Below are 12,738 nucleotides of genomic sequence, written 5' to 3' on the forward strand. Positions count from 1 at the left end.
AGTCCACGATCGGAAAGCGCCCCCCCCCCCCCCCCCCCCCCGCGCCCCGACCCTGACCTCCTCTGCACTGGTAGTAAGAAGAGAACGGAGCGGGGACCCTCTTCCAGGAAGAGCCGTGTTAGAGAGGGTTCATGCCAGTAGCAGAGCCAGAACGGGGAGCAAACTTCACCTGCCTCCCCTGGACGAGGTGGTCCGAATGTCATTTCCCTTTTCCACCAACAAAAGCGACGCTTGAAGAGACGCCAGCTGAGATATCACAACCTGAAGGAAGACTTATTCCCCCCCCCCCCAGCAGGGTTTACTAATATGATAAAGCAACATGTTTCTGCCCCCACGTGCCAAGCTTGCCATCAAGGCTCATCTCTGGAGGAAACTCCTGGGGCTGGGGCTGGGGTGCTGGGGAGTGGATCTCACGTTTAGACTTTAGCATCTGACACCTGCTAGTTCTACCGGCAGCTCGGAGAGACTTTCCCCAGGAGTGCGTTTCCCAGGCCACCGAGCCTGAGTGCACTGTGAATTAGTCTTTTAAATTCTATAACTAGCTTATGAATAGCATTGCAGTAGGATGGGGTGTGTGTGCGTGTGTGTATGTCAAAAGTGTTACTTTGTTAATTTGGAAATTTTAAAATACCGTATGCCACAATTGTTTACCCTCCATGGAAGCAGACCTGACACTCGCCGTCCTCCGGCAGAAGGGCAAAGTGCAGGTCACGCCTCAGCCAGGAGGGGAGGAAACTGTACTTTGCATCTTTACGTAAACCAGAAGACAGGATCGCCGTGTTCAGTTCTTAGCCCCCGCTTCCACCACCCTCCTGACCCCGAGGAAAAACTGAATCCTTTCCTGGAAGTTACCAGCTTTCTGACTAAAGCGACTTTACCCCTGACTTTTGCAGCACCGCTGTCTGAAGGCACAGCGTGACCGAGGCAGATTGTAGCCGCATGAGAAAGCCACTGTTTCCACGAGGAACATCCTAACCATATATTTGTAAACTTCACCATCTTATGGGGTTTTCTTCTTTAAATGGGCATTGTGGTTTGCTATTTGCTTGTTTGTTTGTTGGTTTGTTTTTAACTGGGGATCTTACTCATCCAAAGCTTTCAAAGCCTTTTGCAAATAAACTAGTTTCCCAGACGGTTTGGTTGAAAAGGAAGATTCAGTCATGACTGACCCACGGGTCTGAGAAGGGCACCATCTGAGCTGTTAAGTTCAGGCTCTTTTTCAGCTCCTGGGAAGGGGTGGGGTCTCTTGTGGCCACAGAGGTTCCCTTCCACCCCTCTTCTGTGCTTTCTTCCTGACTCTGGTTTTGGTTCTTAGCCAAGCCTGATTCCAGTTCTCTGCACTGCTACCTCACTTCCCCAAGGGCAGCAGCATCTTGGGGAAGTTCTTTGAGGTCTGGCTGTATGGTCCTTTTCTGGGGCAGACCCCAGCCAAGGGGCCGTGTGTGTGGCCGACCAAGGGATCTGGTTGCCTTTTTATGTAGGTTTACAACATACACTTACCAGGACACTAATTTTCTAAATGCTTTTGCCCCTGAATTGTCTTTTTGAAGTTCCTTGGGCATTTCATGCTTTCAAAAACTTGGAGCCTCAAAAATTAGAATTACCCAGGATCTCCCTTGCATCCACCCTGGACGCCCCATATCTTGCATTCTACTTCACAGGGGAGGGGGCACCTGCTTTCCTGCACAGGTCTGCCCTCTCTGGCCGGGCCAAGCCCTCAGAAAGGCCCATCCCCTAGACAGAGCTGCCAGGGTTGGTTGGCCTGACCCATCAGCAGACAGGAGCTTGGTCACTGGGGAGGCAGTAAGAGGGGCATTTGCACTTCTGGGGTCTCTAGACTGAGAGCTTTAGCTGGAAGCCTGCCCCCTTTTTGGTTATCCTAGATGAGGCTTTCCACCTGGCAGTGCTCAGAAATGTCCATTTCCATTGCCCAACTGGCAGCAGAGGAAACTAACACGCTCAAGGGGACCTCGACAAAGGTACCTTAGCCAGGGAGCAACAGAGCCAGGGCTGAGTATGTGCGGGATAACTTAGTTATTGGCTGCCCTTGGTCTCAGTTCCTCCACTTGTTACATCCCCGCGGGCGGGGGACAACAGGTTGAAAGCACATTCCGGAGGAAGAAATAATGGGAAGCAACATCTCCCTCTAGTGGTGAGGGGGAGAAAATATTTCACTGAAGAGATGAAGGATGCTGGGCTGGCCGAGTCAACAGTCAGACTGTCCTTAGAAACCAGTTTATCCAACCTGGTATTACAGGCGGTGCGACTAAGGCGCGAAAGGAACCAGGCCTACGTCACACAGCTAGTGTGAAGCAGTTGGTTAGACAGAAAACATGTTTTTGGGTCTTCCCTTTCGCCAGGCACTGTGCTGGGTGCCCCGGACACACAGGAGCAGTCTCTGGCTGTGTTGGGCCGAGTTGAGTGCTACCAAAATTCATATGAAGTCCCAGCCCCCAGTACCTCTGCATGTCACTGTCTACCGGCTTTTCAGGGACCCACAAAAAAAGTCTCTGAGTACTTAACAGTAAAATAATTGGTCCAATGTTGTTAAAAGCCTGCATTATCAAATGCAGTTGTTTCATTGTCTGTAGATTATGATGTCAACTTCGCTTACGACAATACATACTTTTCATAAAGGTGGCGTTTGAAAGCAATTTTGGAGGTATTTTTCTCGCTTTGAAATAAATCCCTAGTGAGCACCTTAGGGCACCTTAAAAAAAGTCCTTAGCCACAAATTTGACAGGTTACTGCAGCCATTTCCTCCTTGAGGTCTTGAGGGATGCTCAGCACACAGGTGGCCTGGGTTTTCAGGCAAGCTCTGCCAATGCCCTACGGTGCGACCGGGACGGCGGTGTTCCCTCCCACGAGGTACTGTTTTCAGGAGTAACCGAGAGCATCCGCGGGCTAACTCCCTGGCGCGCAGCAAGAGCCCGGTGGATGCCGATATCACCGCCTCCGGTCCTGCTCCGGCACAGCTTCTCGCTCCACTCCGCACCTAGCACCGGGGCCGGAGGTCCCTATGCCCCGGCCCACGCCCCCACTCCCGCCGCCGGGGCGCGGGCTGCCAGTTGCAACGGCGGTGGTGCATTGTGGGGCTTGTAGTGCGGGGCCGGGCTGGGTGGGTGGGCGCGGCTGCAGCGTCGCAGTGGGGCCATCTTCGGCCCGCAGGCTGGTTCGGCCAGCGCACCCGCGCCGGCCTGATGGCGCCGCGGCCGCTGAGCCCTCTGCTAGTGGCGCTGGGCGGCGCCGCGGCCGTGCTCGGCTCGGTGCTCTTCATCCTCTGGAAGGCCTACTTCGGCCGCGGACAGGAACGGCGCTGGGACCGCGGCGAAGGCTGGTGGGGCGTGGAGCCCGTCCGCCTCCCCGAGTGGGACGAGTGGGACGTGAGTGTCGGGCAGGGGTCGGCGCCTCCCCCGCGAGCGACGGCAGGGCCTGGTTCCAGGGTTGGAGCTGCCACCCGCAGGCCCCGCGTGGGCAGCTGGGCTGTCGAGAGCCGCGGAACCGAGGAACGGGTGGAGGTTTGGGGTGGGGGCTGGGGGGGTGGGGGTACCACCGCCGCAGCCGGACGCCTGGAGCTGTGTCCCGGCTGCCCCTGGTGCAGCCGGCACCCACCCAGCGCCTGCGCAGTGCGCGCGGTGTGCGGCTCGGGATGTCGCGAGAGGTCCTAGGGTCCCTCCGTGAGCTCGTGGCTGCGCGGCCTCACCCTCCCTACTCCGTCGTCGTAGCGGCCCTAGCACGTGGGCAAAGGGAGTTCGCCCGAGGTCACTCAGGGAGAACCTGCAGAATGAGACTGGGGACTCGGGACTGCAGAGGCCGCGCTCGTCCCGTTGCCTCTGGCTGTGCTGCCTGCCCTGAACAGGTGGAGGGCGGGGATGGGCGCTTTGGGGCCTGCGGTCTCCCCTCGGGAAGAGCGAGGCAGGAGGGTGAAGCCGCAGCCCGACCTGTGCCCGGCAGCCCGAGGACGAGGAGGACGAAGACCCGGTGCTGGAGGAGTTGGAGCAGCGCGAGGTGCTGGTGCTGGGCCTGGATGGCTCCGGGAAGAGCACGTTCCTGCGTGTGCTGTCCGGGAAGCCGCCGCTGGAAGGCCATGTCCCCACCTGGGGCTTCAACTCTGTGCGGCTGCCCACCAGGGACTTCGAGGTGGACCTGCTAGAGAGTGAGCAGAACCCCACCCCCCCCACCCCCACCCCTGCAACCCTGCCCGTGTAACCGTCTCCCCATCACCTCAGTTGGATCCACGCTTGGGCTCTTTGCCTGGGGGTGGCTCCAAAATGCACATCTAAGCAGAGGTCACCCCTGTATAAAATCCTTCCCGAGCTTCTGGGGACACAGGATACAAAACAAACTCCGTATTCCGGCGTGGGCTCCCTTCATGAACAGGAGGCTCCAGCAGACCCCGTTGCCCTGCCCCTCGCTCCAGCGGAAGCCCACCTGGCCAACACAGACACCCCCCGCTAGTTGTCCCTGTGCCATTCATGTGACAGGCGTTACAGTCAAGCGCCAGTGCGTCATTAGGTGACCTTACCTAGTGCGACCGTCACAGTCTGCACTTACACACACCTAGGTGGTGCACAGCCGGGCTGCAAGCCTCTGCAGCCTGCTGCTGTCCTGCATTCTGCAGACAGTTGTGATGCGTTGCACCAGGATGCCGCTGGGTGATGGGAGGTTTCCAGCTCCATTATAATCTCATGGGACCACTGCTGTACATGCGGCTTGATGTTGGCTGAAACGTCACTAATGTGGTGCATGACTGAACTTAGTGAAATCCGAGTTATTCTCTGCATTGATACATGGGAAACTTGAAGCCCAGCAGCTGCCCGAGTCTTGACGCTGAGCACCGTGCTACGTTGCTTGTTCCTGAAGGCTGCTTGCTGTTTTCCTTCTTGTCTCGTGCCCTCTGCCAGCGCTGTCCCCTCCGTCGGGAAAGCCCATCTTCCCCTGATAAACTCATCCTTCCAGAGTCACATCAAACGTGATGTCCTTGTGGAGCCTCCTCTGCCCCCCAGGCCAGGTGTAGGGCTGCTCCTCCGGGCTCCCCCTCCGCCCCAGTACTGGCCACACCCCAGCCTGTGCCCCTGCTGAGGCCTCTGGGACACGGGGGTCTGACCCAGCTCCAGCTCCAGCTCCTAGGGCCCAGCCCCGAGCAGGGGCCTGGGAGAGCTGGCTGAGTGAGTGATCGGAGGGGGCCTGAGCAGCGCCCTGCCCTCGGCGCGAAGCTGCCTGGGCCCTTGGGGAAGGACGGCAGAGAGGGGATTGAGAGGGCAGCAGTGTTGGCCACCTGTGTCCAGGGGGACAGGTAGACTTCCTGCCCAGCAAAGTCAGACCGGGAAGACTGGGTGGGTGTGGTTAGGTGCTAGGCAGGGCCTTGGACTCAGGGCCCGGCTGCTGGCCTGACGGGGCCCAGGTCCTCCGACTCAGGCACTGGCCTGTGGGTCTGATGTGGCTGCGTCTTTCCTCCCTGAATATAGCAAACACTGACACTCGCTGGGATGCGGGCTCCGCAGCAAGCTTTCCCCATCTCCCTCTTTTGCGCCAGGGACACGGAAAGGTCAAGTGGGGGTTCTGCACTTGAGGCCCACTCTGTCTGGGGGCAGGGGTGCCCCTCCCTCCAGCCCTGGGGGAGCAGGTTTGGTGTTTTCATGGTACCCAAGGGTCTGACCAGTAACAACGTCTAGTCTCCAAAGGGTCACTCGGCCTGGACTCCACCACAGACCCGCTGTCCAAGTCAGGGGCTTTCCCCTCCCACAGCTCAGTGTGCTGCGGCCTCCCACACCATCAGGCCCAACACCAGCTGAGAGTGGGCCAGGGGTCTTCCATGGCCCTTCCCTTCCCCCGTGTCCAGTACCCATTTGCCAGCTGCGCCCTTGTCTCTCTGGATGCGGGTCTGTCTGCTGCTCCCCACCTGCACCGCTGCTGGCTGGGTCCGAGCCACTGTCCTCTCTCGGTGCCACAACAGCCTCCTCACTGGCCTCCCTGCTTCCGCTCCTGCCCCCAGAGTGAGCCAGTGGTCTCTCTCAGATCATGTCGCTCTTAGTAAGGGGCTCCCCATAGCCTCACTGTGACTATACAGGCCCTGTGTGGTTCGCCCCGGGCCGGCTTTGCTGGGAGGGCTCCCTCCCCTCTCCCTCTGGCAGGACCTCAGCCACCCTGGCCACCTTCTGTCCAGCTTGCTCTTCTCTCTGCCTTGAGCGCTTTCCCTGTCTCTTGCATGGCCGGCTCCTTTCCATCACCCCAGACTTGGCTCGCATGCAGCCTCCTTGGGGAGACCTTCGTAGACCACCCAATCCAAGTCCATGCCCCTGGTCACGTTCACTGCCTGTTTCATGCCCTTCCTTTCTGGGCATGCGTGTGTGTGTTATTGCCGGGTCCACCCTGACTGCGGAGGGAGCTCCCTGAGAGCAGGGCCCCTGCCTGCCGCGCTCCCCTTTGCATCTCCAGCACCCAGATCAGCGCTGGGCACCTAGCCAGCACTCAGTCAACACTTGTCGAGTGCCTGCTGTGTGCCAGGCATTGTGCTGAGGGCCTTGGGGGGATCCAGAGATAAACGGCTCTTACTTTCCAAGAGCTCCGAGTGCGCAAGGGTCAGACATGTGACCAGAAAAAACAATGGGATGCAGGGTGACCGATGGGGCCTGCGCAGAGGGACAGAACAGAGAGGAAGAGGAAGGCCACCCATGCTGGGGGTGTGCGCGGGCAGCCGTGTGGCAGGATGGAGTTTGGCGTTTCTAGGGGGAGAAAATGGGGTGCCGGAACTGAATGAAAGAAGCTGGACGGAGAGTGGTTGTGCACAGGCAGGGCAAGGAGCCCTGGCTTCTGGCCGCAGCTGCCGGAGACCCACGAGGAGGCTAGGGCTGGCGGGAGGCGCCTGCTACACACCGGCCCTCAGAAAAGAGCGGTGTGTTTGCACCTTTGGGCTTTGCTGGTGGGTGAGTTCAGTGAGAGGAGACTGATGTCTGGAGGTAGCAACTTGCCAGGGAGGTGCCGCTGTCAGCCAGCGTGAAACCCACATCCGGTCGCCTCTGTGGGGCGGGGCTGGTGGGGCGGCTCAGGGCCCAGGACGATGCTGAACTGGCCCCGGCCTCTCCTCCTCAGTCGGTGGCAGCCAGAACCTGCGCTTCTACTGGAAGGAGTTTGTGAATGAGGTGGACGTGCTGGTGTTCATGGTGGACTCGGCCGACCGGCTGCGGTTGCCCTGGGCGCGGCAGGAGCTGCACAGGCTGCTGGACAAGGACCCTGACCTGCCTGTCGTCGTGGTGGCCAACAAGCAGGTGAGGGCCAGGCTCGATCGCAGGTACCTGGGTGGGGGCGGGGCGGGCACCCTGGAGAGGGACCCAGGCCTGGGCCCACAGCCTGGGGCACTCGGTGGAGACCCTGCCCCCGCCCCCTTCCGCCTGTGCTCCGCCCCCATCCCATCTGCCTTCCCTGGTGCCCCCCTGTCACCCGTCATCCTGGAGAAATGAGAACAGAATTATTCAGCATCCGCTGGATGCCTGGTGTGGTTTTGAGTGACCTTTCCTATCACGCTTCCGCTGGCCCTCCGAGGCGTGGAGCGCTGGTCCCGCGCCACACACGGGGAGCCTGAAGCTCGGGGGGCTGTGATCCCCCCAGGGCTGCATGCCTGGAAAACAGTGGAACCAGGATGTCTTACTCCGCACCTACGCCTTTTGTGCTCTGCCGTGTCCTTGGACTTGGGGCTCTAGATCCAAGAACTGGAGCTGGGAAGTGATGAGAAGTTAACGGAGTACAGTAGAGTAATACCTAGATTTTACTTACTGTGTGCTGCTCACTGTGCGCCAGGCACAGTGCTGGCCCTGACGACGTGACCTACAGACCCCACGACAGGCCTTGCTGTTGGCCCTGAGTGCCCAGTTACAGTCGGTGTGTGGCAAAGGCAGGACTTGAACTCCGACTGTCCCCAAAGTTTCTGCTGTTAACCCCTACACCACACCTCTCCTGGGCGCCAGCGAGGGGCTTGGGGCCTTTTGGCATCACAGACCATAAGTCCCGTTCTCGGTACCAGTGACACGGCCACGGTACGGAGCCCTGAGCTATTCCCTGTGGCCTGTCCCCACGTCCCCGAGAGTCCAGGGCCACGTTTCCAGCCTGGGTGGGGAGAGGCTTATGTCTTTGACCTCAGATTCCCCCTGCCCACTGGGACTTGACATTTATAAATAGGGGCTGTGTGTGTTGGTCTGCCCGGGACAGTCCCCTTTTACACTCGTTATTGTAGTATAATTGCTAACAGTGCCCACTTTGAGTCTCAGAAGTAGCCCCGTTTGGACAGTGAATTACATCATCCTCTTACACATAAACTATCGTTTGTAGCAACTCTGAACCCACAGGAGACAGTATGGAAGGTCCCAGCATTCTATGAGGGACCTTCTTGCTCCAAGAAGAATCATTTTAATCTCAGAGCAGGGCTGAAAGTAAACCGCGCCCTCCCCAGCCGTGTGCTGCAGTGGCCGCTTCCTTCCTCAGCCAGGGCCTGGGGGTGGGGGAGGTGCGGCCCTCGCCTGGAGGCAGCCCCGCTGTAAGATCTGTGCACACTGAGTTCAGGAGGCTGAGCCGGGGCTCCCGTGTGGGTCCTAAGCGTGGGCACACCAACCCGAGTGTGAGGCCTGGCTAAATGACTCCCCCCCCCCCCCCGCCCAGCCGGTCTCCTCGTCAGGTGAGTGTGGACTGTGAAATAATTAAGACTCGGTGCCCGTCACTGAGCAGAAAGGGCGTAGGAAGTGCTGCTTCCAACCGCAGGGCTGGCGATGGGATGGAGGGGGACGCGCACAGAGGGAAGGCAGAGACGAGGGAGAGTGGAGGCCAGGGTTTGTTTCCTGGACAACCAGGCTGGGCGTGGGGAACACTGTCGGCCGTTCCGCAGGACCTGAGCGAGGCCGTGAGCGTGGTGCAGCTGCAGCAGGAGCTGGGCCTGCACACCGTGGACAGCCAGCGGGAGCTCTTCCTCCTGGGGGCCAGCATCGCCCCCGCGGGGCCCGGCTTTGAAGACCCTGGCACCGTGCACGTCTGGAGACTGCTCTTGGAGCTCCTCTCCTAGGCTGCCCCTGCCGCTCGCCGACCGGCCCTGGAGCCCAGGGCTGCTGCTCCATCTCCAGCAGTGGCCCGGGGCGGGAGCCACGTGGCAGCTCGTCCCTGCAGCTAGCCCTCTCAAGCAGGGCCTGGGCAAGGCTGAGGACCACCGCGAGGAAGCCTTCCTGGTGAGGTGGCCGTGGGGCTGCCGCAGGGAGGTGGATGGGGCACAGGGCGGCCCGGAGTGGCCGTCTCTGGCCTGGGAGTGGGCCCAGCTCTCACCAGTGAAGGCCTCTGCTCCTGGCCTGTGCGGTGAGCTGCTCTGTGGGCCCAGTGCTCCCCTCCCTGCAGGTAGGAGTGGCTGAGGACCGGGACGGGTGCCAGAGTGCTCCCCGTCTGGACTGTGGCTCCCGGTAACTCCATGCCACAATCCCGCGAGCGGTTCTGGGCGGCTGTGGGGCCCTGGCTCTCGGGTCCACGTTGCCTCCAGCCCAGCGCTGCCCCGATCGGGCTCACGGTCTTGACAGGCCTCTTCCTCTCTGGCCCTGGGGCCTTCATTAGCACGGTGATTTCTGTGGACTTTTCAGACTAGACCGGAAGATGCATTACCTGCTTACAGAGGTAAGAAGCGTGAGGACTAGCCCGGAGATCCTAGCAAGGATCCCAAACTTCCCTGCTTCCCCAAGCCAAGGCCTGGCCCGCCAGCCCCTTGTGACCAGAGTGAGTGGTGCCCCCCCCCCCCCCCCCCCAACTCTGGAGACTGAAGCTGCTGCTCCCGCACAGACTGTGCCGGAGCCCGTGTGTACACAGGTAGGGGACAGAGGCGTTCCGTTCCCAGAGCGGAAGTCCGGAGACCGTCCGCCAGAGCTGGGCACTGGACGGCCGCCCAGAACTGCGTGGCGATTATTTATTTATTTATAAAGGAACAGGCCAAAGGTGCAGCCTGTTTCTGGGTGCTGCTACCAAAACTCCAGACGCCTGCCACGGGAAGTTCGGACCTTCGAGGAGGACGGCGGGAGTCGCGAGTGACACGGGGGGAAGCCACCTGTGTCGGAAGTCCCTGAAGCTGTGGCTCCCCCTGCCTTAGCAGACTCGGCTGCACGGGAACCGCAGCTCGGTCGGCAGGTCGGACTGATCCTGAGTGGGTGACAGACTCTGGGACAGGCAACTGCAGTCGTGGGAATCCAGGCAAACAGGATGGGACTCAGCCGACCCGCCCAGAGGGCAGCCTGGGGCCCGTTGCTCCGCGTTTCTGGGCTGAGGGTGGCCCGGCCCCAGCCCTGCGGGACGGAGTTCCGGTGTCCCCTCCAGCGCGCATCCACGCCCCTCCTCCTCCCCGGGACCAGCCGGGGCGAGGGCCACCTTGTCTCCACGTCGGTGCCTCTCATCAGTGCTGGCAGAGGACGGGCATCTTGTCTGTCGGCACCACGGAATGACCAACAGCCACAGGTGGACTTTTTTTTTATGAGCAGCTATCCAACTTGGTTTGCCTTCTCGTGGAGAACAGGTGACGTGCCTCCGTGTCATCTGACGGTTACTCCGTGCTCCGGGTCTGTGCCCGTGGGGCGGGAGAACTGAACCGCTCTGCTTGGGGCTGTGGGCGGCCAGCATCCCTGCCCTTTAAACTCTGGTTAACTTCGTGCACTAATTGAGTTGTCTGCTTTTACTTTAAATAATTAACGAATGACGGGGTTTAGAGGAGCCTTTGAAGCCGTGGGAAGGCAGAGAACCCTCACTTCTGTGTCCCAGGAGCCCCGCCCCCCATCTGGTTTCCAGTGCTTGACAGTCACCTTTGGGACCTGCACTGGTGAGGGGACCCTCCTCTCCTCATTCCCACCTGCCTGTGGTCCATTACCACTGTGTGCTACAATGTTTCAAGGTCCCAGCGGGGGAGGCGAACTTGAATGGAGTTCATCTGCTTGTCGCGGAGCTCCTTTCACAGAGCAGCCAGAACCAATGATCCCGGCGGCACTAGAAGACGCACGAGGATGAGGGGCGCTGCAGGGCCACGCTGTGCCCCTCCCTGGTGCCTGCACGGGACACAGCTGTCCTCCTGGCCTGTGGGTGTGCCTCCGCACGCCCGTGGCTGCCAGCTGTCCTCCCAGCAGAGTGCCACAGGGCCCCCTGCTCCGGTTTCCGGGACCAAGCTGGGTGAAGGACAGCGGCCTTAGGAACAGCTAGCTGCCTGGCCTTGTGGCACTCTGAGCAGTTGCTCCTGAATGTGACTTTGTTTCAGGGGGCCAGGTAACGGCTCTGGGGAACCAGGCATTACATGGAGCTGTTCATCTCACCCCGAGCGGGGTTCCCGGGCTGCCGTGGGTCCCCCTGCGGCCCCACCACTGCCCCGACTCTGCAGCCCCATGCCTGCCTCCATGTGGGGATAGGGACGGAGGGTCTGGCGGCTCTCCTAACAAGGCGGCAGAGGAGGAAGGCAGTGCGCACTCTCCAAGTGGGAGGGAGGGAGGCCCCTGCCTGCGGAACTCGTGTCTGGGTCACTTCCCCTGGCCCAGGGGCGTCTGTTCTTAAGTGATTTAAATGAAGCCGAGGCTCCTGATACTACGTTCTCCGACCTGCCTCCGTCCCTTTGGGGAGAGGCCGGCCGGCCCAGAGCTGGGGCACGTGGACGGTCTGGGCGGGGGGCTCTCGAGGCTGCTGGCACCACCGCCCTGGACCGGCTGCCCACCGCGAGAGCCTCTGGTGTCTCATGCCGCCAGCACTGCTGGCGCAGAGGGACCCGCATGAGACCGGGGAGGGGTGCAGCCAGTCCTTTGTGGATCCCTGCAGAGGTGCCGACGAAGACCTCCCGGCGTGGGCCCGTCTGCCTGAAGGGGGTGCTGGGCCCCCACAACACGTTTCCACTCGCCTTTGAAAACCCCTCTGCCCATGGGCCAGTCTGGTGGCACCTGCCAGCACCTCACAGCAGCCACTGACACCCACCTGCGGTGCCGCCCTCACGCTGCTGCCCCAACCTTGGAGCCAGGGCAGGCTGAGCAGCACCCTCTCTCGCCCACCGGCCGTCTGCACGTGTCCCCAAGTCCTTCCCGGCTGCTCTGGACGGCCTCTCCCCATCTGCCGCCTCTGGGAGGAGACGGGCCATTAAGGGGCAAGGGGGAGGCTCCCATCGAAGCGCTGGAGGTGAAGGAGCCTCGCCGCCCACCCTGCCTGGCCCCCCAGACCCACGGGGTGTGGAGTGGAGGGCTACACAGTAAATGCCAAAAACCCTCGAGTGGCTGCACTCGAATTCTGTCTTTGAGGAACAGGTGCTGGGTGCTCCCAGTCCCCGTGAGGGGGAGCCACAGGGGTGGCCCTAGAACACCTCCTGTGATCTGGCTTGTCAACAGCAAGGCCCGGGCCCCGGGCCCCTCGGGCGTGGGGTGCTAGGGAGCATCAGCTTTGGCCTCAGCACCTTCTGGGGGTGTCCAAACCCTTCTCCCACTTCCTGGCCCTGGCCCTGGCAGCCAGGTATGGAGACGGGAGCAAGGATGTCACCCAAGGGCCCCCACGCCTGAGGTCAGAACGAAGGCCACTCCCCGAGCATTTCCGGGCAAGGTCCCCGCACTCGCCCCTCCTGGTGGGAGACGTGGAGCAGAGGGAAAGGCAGACCCGACCGACAAGTCTTGCTAACAGGAAGACTGGGCGTGGGGACTACAGGCCACTTTGTCGGTCTGGGGGCAGGGGATGGTGGCAGGTAGGGAAGGCTTCCCAAAACTGGTGCCC

At 60.9% G+C, this 12,738-nt stretch overlaps 1 protein-coding gene across 1 annotated transcript; it reads left to right on the top strand.

Annotated features, from left to right (window-relative positions):
- The first annotated feature begins 3,131 nt into the window (after positions 1-3,131).
- On the top strand, positions 3,132-10,547 carry ARL10 (ADP ribosylation factor like GTPase 10). Its single transcript, XM_028528639.2, has 4 exons — positions 3,132-3,383; positions 3,955-4,156; positions 7,093-7,268; positions 8,876-10,547. Exons 1-4 carry the CDS (start codon positions 3,201-3,203, stop codon positions 9,047-9,049), a joined length of 735 nt encoding a protein of 244 aa, XP_028384440.1. The 5' UTR covers positions 3,132-3,200; the 3' UTR covers positions 9,050-10,547.
- Positions 10,548-12,738: the final 2,191 nt, after the last annotated feature.

This window comes from Phyllostomus discolor, chromosome 13 (assembly GCF_004126475.2).
Source record: "Phyllostomus discolor isolate MPI-MPIP mPhyDis1 chromosome 13, mPhyDis1.pri.v3, whole genome shotgun sequence".
NCBI classification, from domain to species: Eukaryota; Metazoa; Chordata; class Mammalia; order Chiroptera; family Phyllostomidae; genus Phyllostomus; species Phyllostomus discolor.

Excerpts from the sequence above, each read along its gene's own strand:
- ARL10 (XM_028528639.2), top strand. The coding sequence starts at position 3,201 with ATGGCGCCGCGGCCGCTGAGCCCTCTGCTAGTGGCGCTGGGCGGCGCC. Across the intron at positions 3,384-3,954 it reads CCGAGTGGGACGAGTGGGAC|CCCGAGGACGAGGAGGACGA; the intron begins GTGAGTGTCGGG and ends TGTGCCCGGCAG. Across the intron at positions 4,157-7,092 it reads CGAGGTGGACCTGCTAGAGA|TCGGTGGCAGCCAGAACCTG; the intron begins GTGAGCAGAACC and ends TCTCCTCCTCAG.